Source organism: Trypanosoma rangeli (assembly GCF_003719475.1).
Source record: "Trypanosoma rangeli strain AM80 chromosome Unknown Tra_15.4_contig_00285, whole genome shotgun sequence".
NCBI lineage: Eukaryota > Euglenozoa > Kinetoplastea > Trypanosomatida > Trypanosomatidae > Trypanosoma > Trypanosoma rangeli.
In genome coordinates, this window is record NW_021706029.1 from 15,700 (window position 1) to 24,674 (window position 8,975).

The 8,975-nt window shown below is 50.7% G+C and overlaps 7 protein-coding genes across 7 annotated transcripts in view, besides 12 other annotated features; 6 read left to right on the top strand and 1 right to left on the bottom strand.

The window, feature by feature from the left end:
• TraAM80_07137 (ICAM-like surface protein) overlaps positions 1-5 on the top strand; it is a gene marked incomplete at both ends in the record, with an annotated part of 765 nt that extends 760 nt beyond the window's left edge. The window contains one exon of the mRNA XM_029383945.1: positions 1-5. This exon is cut by the window's left edge and continues 760 nt beyond it. Within this exon, the coding sequence (XP_029236217.1) occupies positions 1-5 (5 nt within the window).
• A 770-nt stretch (positions 6-775) lies between these two features.
• On the top strand, positions 776-1,414 carry TraAM80_07138 (uncharacterized protein; the record flags this gene model as incomplete). The annotated part of the gene is made up of 1 exon (XM_029383946.1): positions 776-1,414. One exon carries the CDS (start codon positions 776-778, stop codon positions 1,412-1,414), a length of 639 nt encoding a protein of 212 aa, XP_029236218.1.
• A 60-nt stretch (positions 1,415-1,474) lies between these two features.
• Positions 1,475-1,505: a sequence feature (GA-rich).
• A 130-nt stretch (positions 1,506-1,635) lies between these two features.
• Positions 1,636-1,647: a microsatellite.
• Positions 1,648-1,682: a microsatellite.
• Positions 1,683-1,701: a microsatellite.
• A 152-nt stretch (positions 1,702-1,853) lies between these two features.
• Positions 1,854-2,948, top strand: TraAM80_07139 (branched-chain amino acid aminotransferase; the record flags this gene model as incomplete). Its single annotated transcript, XM_029383947.1, has 1 exon — positions 1,854-2,948. One exon carries the CDS (start codon positions 1,854-1,856, stop codon positions 2,946-2,948), a length of 1,095 nt encoding a protein of 364 aa, XP_029236219.1.
• Positions 2,949-3,049: 101 nt separating this feature from the next.
• Positions 3,050-3,071: a microsatellite.
• Positions 3,072-3,089: 18 nt separating this feature from the next.
• Positions 3,090-3,122: a microsatellite.
• A 449-nt stretch (positions 3,123-3,571) lies between these two features.
• Positions 3,572-3,603: a microsatellite.
• A 442-nt stretch (positions 3,604-4,045) lies between these two features.
• On the top strand, positions 4,046-4,624 carry TraAM80_07140 (uncharacterized protein; the record flags this gene model as incomplete). Its single annotated transcript, XM_029383948.1, has 1 exon — positions 4,046-4,624. The coding sequence occupies one exon, from the start codon at positions 4,046-4,048 to the stop codon at positions 4,622-4,624; it is 579 nt and encodes a 192-aa protein (XP_029236220.1).
• Positions 4,625-5,311: 687 nt separating this feature from the next.
• Positions 5,312-5,339: a microsatellite.
• A 38-nt stretch (positions 5,340-5,377) lies between these two features.
• TraAM80_07141 (putative mitochondrial carrier protein) lies at positions 5,378-6,424 on the top strand (the record flags this gene model as incomplete). The annotated part of the gene is made up of 1 exon (XM_029383949.1): positions 5,378-6,424. One exon carries the CDS (start codon positions 5,378-5,380, stop codon positions 6,422-6,424), a length of 1,047 nt encoding a protein of 348 aa, XP_029236221.1.
• A 725-nt stretch (positions 6,425-7,149) lies between these two features.
• Positions 7,150-7,172: a microsatellite.
• Positions 7,173-7,337: 165 nt separating this feature from the next.
• Positions 7,338-7,369: a microsatellite.
• Positions 7,370-7,605: 236 nt separating this feature from the next.
• Positions 7,606-7,932, bottom strand: TraAM80_07142 (uncharacterized protein; the record flags this gene model as incomplete). The annotated part of the gene is made up of 1 exon (XM_029383950.1): positions 7,606-7,932. The coding sequence occupies one exon, from the start codon at positions 7,930-7,932 to the stop codon at positions 7,606-7,608; it is 327 nt and encodes a 108-aa protein (XP_029236222.1).
• Positions 7,933-8,067: 135 nt separating this feature from the next.
• TraAM80_07143 (uncharacterized protein) lies at positions 8,068-8,631 on the top strand (the record flags this gene model as incomplete). The annotated part of the gene is made up of 1 exon (XM_029383951.1): positions 8,068-8,631. One exon carries the CDS (start codon positions 8,068-8,070, stop codon positions 8,629-8,631), a length of 564 nt encoding a protein of 187 aa, XP_029236223.1.
• Positions 8,632-8,678: 47 nt separating this feature from the next.
• Positions 8,679-8,725: a microsatellite.
• A 3-nt stretch (positions 8,726-8,728) lies between these two features.
• Positions 8,729-8,751: a microsatellite.
• Positions 8,752-8,975: the final 224 nt, after the last annotated feature.

Here is an 8,975-nt window from a genome sequence, read left to right on the forward strand (position 1 = left end):
GGTAGTTCGTCTGCAGGGTGGAGGTCCCACAGGTACCAGACAACAGTCTCACAGCGAAAGCAACAACGGCAATACAAACAACCACAGTAACGATAACGGCGATGACAACCACGGACTGCTGCTGGTGACGGCGCGGTGCTTGGAGGACGAGCCTGTGGTGGTGGGGCAAACGCTGCTGCTTGTGTCGGAGCCGGGAACGCTGCGTTGTCTCGCCATCCGCCCACCCCGGCAGGCACCCGGGCCGTTTAGGCTCTATGTCGAGAAGGGCGAGGCGGAAATTCAGGCGAGTTGGCCTGCAAAGGGGAAGATGCACCCCGGCGGGGAACCGCCTCAAAGTCGTCCCTCACAAATAAGCGAGTAACGAAGCGAACACACATAAACAAAAACTCCACCCTCCACGAATACAAAGGACTGAAGAAGAGCGGAAATGCAAGGAAACTGAAAAATAGGGAGGCAAGGGAAGGAGATATATATATATGGAGAGAGAGAGAGATAGCTGCGATTGTGTGGGGTGTCATCTGCTCTAGTTGTCGCGTCAATTATTTGTTTTTTTTTTTTTATGTAGTTGCTCTTTTTTCATCAAGTCTACACACATAGACGGTGAGAGAGAAGAGAAGAAGAAAGAAAAGGGGTCAGTTTGGGCGTGCCCGGTGTTGGCATTTTGTGTTTTATCGTCAGTTTCTTTGTTGGTTTACTTTCAGGTCAGACACACGTTGTGAAACCAGCACGGGAGTAGCAGAGGAAAGGAATCTAGCAAAAAAAAATATAGTTAGCAATGCACCAAGACTACGATTATTACACTGCTCAGGATTACTTGAGGCCACCGTACATGCGCTATGGGCCATTCGAGATTTTAACGTTTTTTATGAGCTGCGCCGTTGGGGTGGCCATACTGTTTAGTTGCTCATGCGCCGTTGGCTACCTTGCTGAACTGGCGGAGGAATTTCCAACGCGTGCGAAGAAAATTCTTCACGCTATGGCAATTGGCGTTTTATCGGTGCATGTGCTCATCCTTGTCATAGACCAACTTAGTTTTTGGCGTTCCCTTGTGAGCATCATAACAAATGTTTTGTACCTGCGGCTTCTAACAGGTTTCCCACGCTGCTCGCTGACGCACCCACTGACGCTTCTGACGATCGCCTCGTTAGTGGTGGAGGTGGTCTCGTGGTATACGCTTTTGGTCTTTACCCCCAGCTTGTTAGAGACTGTGGGGTCCTACAAGATCGTCTCCTTCATCTTTTTTCTGTGGCTGATGCCGCTGGGATTTCTCGTATCCCTGGAGGTGGAGCCGGTAGAACTCCCCAGCAGCAGCTTCAGCGCATCGTCGCTGCGCCACACCGACATTGCTGCAAGTGGGCGGAAGAGGATGATGTTTGGGATGGTGCGGGAGTGGTTTGCGCTGGCGACGGATTAGTGGCGGAGGAGGGGGGTGGGGTGCGTGTAGACTCCAGGCGGATAACCGGGGCCGCTGTGGAAGAACGACATACAAGAAAAAAAGAAAGAAACCGGAAGTGAACAAGTGGGGAGGGAGAAAAGGGGTTGGAGAAGTAGAAAACAAGGCGAACAGGGAGTGGAGGGGTAGAGCGGTGGCGGCATTGATGGACATCTCAACGGAGGCCTTCTGTTTATCCGCCACTTGCTTTTTTGTCTTTCTCTCCCTCTTTATCTCTCTCTCTCTCTCTGTGCTTTGTTTATTTGTTTGTCCCCTGTTCAGTCGTTCCGAGCACTCGTTTTTAATTTTTTTAATTTCCCGCCGTTCTTTTTTTTTTTTTTTACCGCATGCATTGCGGGTTACGTTTGCACCGCAAAACGGCACACACACGAACACTGTCAGCAAAAGAATCAAAACTCAAATGTCTTTTCAGGCGCGGTGTTTGACAATTCAGCGGGTGTCGAATCCCCCGCCGCTACCACCACTTAAGGGTATCAAATTCGGCAGTCTCTTTACCCCGCATATGGTGAAAATTGAATGGCAGTCTTCGACAGGGTGGAGTAACCCACGTATTGTTCCCTTTGAGAACCTTTCGTTGCCTCCTCAGACGGCATGTCTCCACTACGCGCTAGAGTGCTTCGAGGGACTCAAAGCGTATCGTGATGCCTCCGCAAAAATTCGTCTTTTTCGCCCCGAGCGCAATTGTGCGCGTATGCTGGATAGCGTAACTCGTCTCTGCTTCCCCAAGTTCGACCCTAATGAACTGCTGAAGGTCGTGGAGGAGTACGTCAAGGTGGAAAAGGACTACGTGCCCATCGAACGGGGGTACTCCCTCTATTTGCGGCCGGCTGCCATTGCTCTTGGCGACACTCTTTCCGTCAAGCCTGCGGATAAGATTTTGCTGTTTGTGATTGCATCTCCGGTTGGGCCTTACTATGCCTCAGGTATGAAACCAGTGAAGCTGCTTGTGGAGGAATCACGGAGGCGCTCGTGGCCTGGCGGTACGGGTGGTGTTAAAATTGGAGCCAACTATGCAAGCACTGTACTTGTACAGAATGAGGCTGAAGAGTCCGGCTACCAACAGGTGCTGTGGCTTAGTTCCAGCGGTGAGGTGCAGGAAGTTGGTGCCATGAACTTCCTCGTTCTCTGGAGGCCCTCCAACACGAAGCCAGACTTGGAGCTTATTACCGCCCCACTGGACGGCACAGTCCTTCCAGGCATCACGCGTGACTCCATTCTTTCACTGGCGCGCAAGTCCGGCAAGATGGCCGTGTCCGAGCGGAGTTTTTTTATCGATGAACTCGTCACTGCCCTGAAAGAGGAGCGGGTAGTGGAGTGCTTTGGTTGCGGTACGGCCGCCATCGTCTCTCCCGTAGAGGGGCTGTGTTACAAGGGTGTGAAGTACAACGTGCCGTGCCCGCCGCCCGAGACCTCGCTTACCCACCACATGCTCAACACCATCTTGGACATTCAATACGGCGTGGTAGAGCATGAGTGGTCGCGCGTTATCGCATAGTGAGAAAAAAAAAAACGGAATTTCGAAGAAAAATAAAAGCTAGTCTAAGACGTGAAGAAACGTGAGCCAACTGACATTCCCCACCCCCTAGGAAAAGACGAGGGGGAGGGGGGGGAGGGGGGGCAGAAGGTGGCAAACCCCCAAAAAGAAAAACAACAAAAAACAACATCAACAGGCACACACACGTCACGGTGGACAGGAACTTACTGCAACACCGAAACTGGAGACAACGAGAAGTAAAAAAAAAAAAAACGAATTTCAAAGACGAATCAAAACGGGGGAGTAATATTCGATGCTGCTGCATGGCCGCTACGAGTGAATTTTGACAAGGGGTACATGAGAGACCGCAGTGGATACATCAAAGCTGCTGTGCGGTCAACAATCAAAAATAATAATAATAAAAGAAAAGATAGAGGATAAAAAAACGAGAGGAAAAACGGACGAAAATAACTGGTCGATATACTAAATGAATAGGAAGGGTTTAATGAATTATTATTACACTGTATTTGCGTACGAAGTATGTATGATTTGTACCGCTGTTAGGCTACGAAGGGTAGAGTAATGCTATTTTTTCTTTTGTTTTTTTGGGTGAGGTGGGGTGCGGTGGGGCTGATGTCGGTATGTATATATATATATATATATATACATATATATAGACTTACGCGGATTTGGGATTAAAACATATTAGTGTATAACTTAGCGTGCTTTGCGTCGGATGCTGCGTGGCTTGAATGACTAGATCAACGTCTCTCTTTTACCTTTTGTCTTGTTTCTTCGGTCTGGGTAGTGTGGGGCAAAGGTGTGGAAACCGGTTTTATCGGTTAGCTAGGTTTCTTTTTGGGAAGGTGGGGGACGATGTCCGTGCTGGGAGGGAGGGGGAGGAGCGACGCCAGTCAGGCATGAAATGCTCCCCAACCCAAGCCAGATGATGTGATGAACGCTAATGTTTGCGGCCTGCATCAGCGCTGGCACGGGGTGTCAGTGTACGCTGCCAAACAACAACAACGCTGACGCTCGATGACTTAGGAGAAGACCTTGTGCCGCTGTGCAGACTTCATAGGCTTCGTACAATTTTTCAACAGGGGGAAATATCTCGCATGCTGCAATTCCACGCCTACAATGTCTGTACCAACACCATCACTGGAGAGGCCGAGCCTTCAAACCCCACACAAAGACCCCGAATACCGCGGAATGGCAGGGACACGACCCTCGGCAATGGGTTTGCCCATTCCTGCGTTTGGAGACGCACGCAACGGGACGACTTGGATCCGACAACGCGATCGCAATGTCCCGCTCTGACAATGGATGAATGCGTACTGGTTCCACCAACCCGCCGCAGAAGGCACGGCATGGTGGGAGACCCACTTTATGCAGCATGGCGGCACTGGAGCCAGCTCCATTCACTAGCCAGCCACAGGAGGCGTGACATGGTGGTCCTGCTCCAGTGTTTTTTCATAGCCCACACCCCTGCTGTTTCTTTTTTTTTACGCCAAGGCAGCATCAGCAGTCAACACGGCGCACTCTGGGGGGGGGGGTGTAAACACATCTGCGCAAGAGATGCGAAGACGTCTATAGCACAGTGGAGAACAGCAAGGTATGAGGAACGGGATTCATACCTACCAGAACTATGGGGGAATGAACACACTCAGGCAAGTGGCTATGCCACGGACCTATAAAACGAAATGCTGTTGGCATGCAGTTCAACGTGGCGTTGCCTGGATGGGACACGCTTTAGCTGCTCCAGCCACGACCTTGACTCAAGTTTTTCCATCTTCTTATTTCTTTTCCCGCTGCTTCGAGCCAGAATGAGATTGTTTTACATCCTGGTCCGTTCCGTTCTTGCCTTGACCTCCTCCACTACTTTGGTGTCATCGCCTGAGCGTTGTGTCTGGACCCACAGCAAACCTTATTACCATCATCTTTTTTTTTTTTTTTCTTCTCTTCTCTCATTCAGTACTGTTGCACTGAAGCATTTTCTCTTATTACTATTATTTATTTTGTTCTTGTGCGGGAGCTGCGCTTGAAGTGAACTTTCAACTTCGTTTTTTTCTGTCTTCTTTTTGCCTTAGTACTATCACTGCCGCTATGCGTTTCTGCGGTATCTTTTGCTGTACTTTGTTTCTCTCTTCTGGTTCTCTCCGTTTTCTGCGTGTGCGTGCATGAGTGTGTGTACGTCCGCTTCCCTACACGTCTCTCCGCAACGGTGCGGTTGGGGAAGTGGACGCAGAAAATTGCGTGTTCTTCAAAAGGCGGGGTGCGCGCCCCTTAATAACGCTTCGGCCTGAGCCAGCGGCAGAATCACACAACATAACCTAACAGGGGTTTTTCAAAAAAAAAAAGTGGTGGGGAACAAGAGGGAGTAGAAATAAATACATAAATACATATATAAATCCAGGGGTGGGGATAAGTCTGCGGAAAGTTGCTAAGCAATGCCCCCCGCTCAAACTCACCCAACAGTAACGCTGGGGGGACCTCGTTCCGGCGGGAGTTCAGGTTTTTTGCACAATTTAGTCTTTGGCCCCGGTGGTGCCGCTATCCTTGCAGGGTCGTGTGAAATCGTCATATTTCACCCCTTCGACACAACGGCGAAGCGACTCATGGCGCACCATCACACGGTGTTTGACCCCACGTCCTTGTTGCGAACGTGGCAAAACTTTCTGCGGGTTGTGTTCGAAGGCGTTGATAAATATAAACCTTCCGGGGCGCGCATCACTTTCTTTGATCGCGTGCGACACATGTATCCTGGCAGCACGTACGCGGTGGCGTACAAGGTGATGCAGCGCTTCATCAAATTTGCTGGCCAGCCATACATGCGGGACTTTTTGGAGTACAAATATGGGCACTTTTTCCTTTCGGATGCGCAGCAGCAACCGAGGCTGAATGCCACCCACCACAAGAAGAAACACGGGCTAATGCTGCTGGAGGCCACTGCCGGTTGCTTTGTAGGTGTCTGCGAGGTGGTTCTTCTGCCCATTGATCGGATGAAAGTGTTGAACCAGACCAATAAGGATGCCATTAAAAACCGCTCGTTTTTTACGATCCTTCGTCAAGAAGGAATTGTTAAGATGTACGCTGGCATCGGAACAACCGCGGTACGCAATGCCCCAGGGTCCTTTCTCTTGTTTGGGGGTGCTGCCTGGACCAAGGACTACGTGTTTCACTTGGAGAACTATGGCGACGCGACGCTTATGCAGAACTTTGTAAGTTCCACGGTGGGGAGTTGCCTTGGCGTGTGGTTCACAAGCCCAATGGATGTTGTTAAGACACGCATTCAAAACAAACGGTTTGGGGAGGGTCGTGTGACGGGCTGGAGTGTTGTGCGAGAAACCCTGCAACAAGAGGGGTTTATGGCCTTTTACAAGGGCATCTCACCGAAGCTCATCACCACCGCCCCGCGTCTGGTATTTTCTTACACCATGACACAGTTTTTCATTAAACGTTTTCGTGGGGAGAAGCCCAAGTCATCGTCCGCGTAAGTCACACTACACACTGTAATCAGGAATCAACATTAGTATGAGCCCAACGCGGGTTTGCCAATACAATACATGCATTTGTTTCTTTCTGTTATGCTTCCTTATTGAAGCTTATGGAAGGATTGTGTGGTCTTTTACGGCCACGTAGGTGTGGTGGCGCGTTGTCTGTTTAAATCCACTACTCTATTCTTGTATAACTTCCTTAAAGTGTGTTTAATGTTATCGTATTGGAAGGGAGCGAGTGCAGCTTTTTTTTTTTTTATCCCCTTCGCTACTGCTGCCCTCCACGTGGAGGAAATGCTGATGGCTGCGGTGCCCGACTGGGCTGTCACTTTGTGAGTTCGCAAGGAGCCATGTTTTCACCAATAGCGCATGTCTTTTGAATATGTTTGCGTGTTGGTGGGCGTGAGTGTGTAGGACGCCTCGCGTTTTTGGGCTAAGGGATGCTGGGCGCATGCCCAAGCAAGCCGTCATTCCCCTTTTTGTTTATCCTTCCCGTCTCGTCGGAGTAGGAGGGAGGTGACAGCAGCCAGACGCAGTATTCTTGTCCCTCTTTTTTTGGTGATTGTTGGAGGTTGCAGTGGCGGAGGCGGCGGGGAGTGCGGGTAGAGCAGTTGTGTTTGTAGGGAAGCCGCGGAGGGGAGGAGACATGGAACGGGGACGGCGAGGAGGATGGCGGTTCGATTCAAATGGGGCGCTGGGTTACCCCCGAGATGAGACAAAAAAGAATATATATATATATATATATATAAACACAGGCATAAACTAAAATTAACTTGGGGAAGCTGCGTAAGACGGGAACAAGTGAAGAAAAAATAAAATAAAACGAGCCACAAATCTCTTTTGTTGTTGCTACCACCGAGAAGCTTTCGGTGTACCGATTGGGCTTTTCTTCTGCATGGGTTTCACTTATGCAGCGTATGCGTATGCGTGCGCGTCTGTGTACGCAGTGTCCCTCCGTTGTGCGTGTGTGTTTTACGTTGCCCTCGCCTTTATGATGTGCCCGGACGGATTTGCTACGCATGTGTTGTGTTGTATTGTGTTGTGTGACACCTCTTTGGCTGTTGTGTGCGTCAACACTGAAAAGTTGCGTGTTGGCTGGCGGCGGTGTTGACATCATTTCTCTTTTCTCCCACTGACTTGTGTGTGTGTGGACTGCTGCTGCTGCTGGGTAGGCGCGGAAGTCATGCCTTCGCGGAGGGCGGATTTGTCATCCGCATCGGCGCCTGTGGAGCGTCACTCCACGCTGCGCATCCGCAACCCGGCCTCTGGTGTCGTGTACCATCTCGTCTTCGAGGGCAACCTGCGCAAGCTGACAGGGGGCGCAGCTGCGGCTGCACCTCGAGGGTATCTGCCTCATCCCGGCTGAGCAGCAACAGCTGACGTTTGACGGCGTTCCCGTCGAGAACAGAAGCACCGGGGCCTCGCTGGGACTGCACGACAGGGCACTGCTGGAGCTCCACACCGCGGGGGCCGCGCGTCAGGTTCCACCCTTGCGGAGTGGCGGTCATAGTGACATACGCCGCGGGGAGAGGTACGCACATCCTGCAGAGGAGCACTTGAATCACAGCGAGCGTAGTGAGCAGCCGCGTAGCCTGAATAAGTTGACGACAACCGTGTTGCAGCAGACGCCAACGCCACGCGCCATGCGGAGTAAAATAGAATATGTGAATGATGATGTGCGTCATTCACGGCAGAGTTATGCGTACGACGGGAATGACTATGGTGGGCCACGTCCGGCCAAGGGCGTGCATTCCGCGGAACTGTTTGAGAGGGTTCTACCAGCGAACGCTTTGGAACCGATGGCTATTGACATTGAGGAGGACGCTATCGATAGCCTGAGCGTCGCGATGAAGCCGCTGCATACTGCCGACCTTGAGTATATGCGTCTGGAGCAGAGGGAGTATGTTTGGATGATGGAGCAGATGCGGTTTGAAACGGAGCGGATGAATCGTGAGCGGGAGCTCCTGCGACAACGACAAGAGCTAGAGCACGAGGCGGAGGTTCTGGAACGCGAGCAATGCATTCTGGGGCGACGCACGCTACAGGAACGACGTAAACTCGCGGAGTTGCAGCAGTGGGTGCGTGAGGAGTTGGAGATGGAGGCGCGCCTTCTTAACATACGCGACGGTGGCCACAACTACAGCAGCCGTGACAATTACTACGATGCAAGCATTGATTTGGTAGATCAAGAGGGCCCGCAGAGATAGCACTGCTCTCACAATCTCACTTCTCCTTTACGAGCGGCCGCCTGCCTTACATATATACATATATATATATATATATATGCACTTATGTATATATGCATCTTTCTTTCTTTCTTTGTTCCTGCTGTCGCTGTACGATTTTTGTTTTTGTTTTTGTTTTACTGTTTTCAATTCCTGATAAAAACAAAACAAAACATACAAACATGGGCAGATTGGATCTTTTCGACATCCCCGCTTCTCTCCCCCGAGTATCGTATTTATTGCAAGGCACGCGCTTGACACGGACACGTATGAGCGCTGAAACATAACATTGACGCCCACACACGTGCAGCACCTTCTGAAGGATA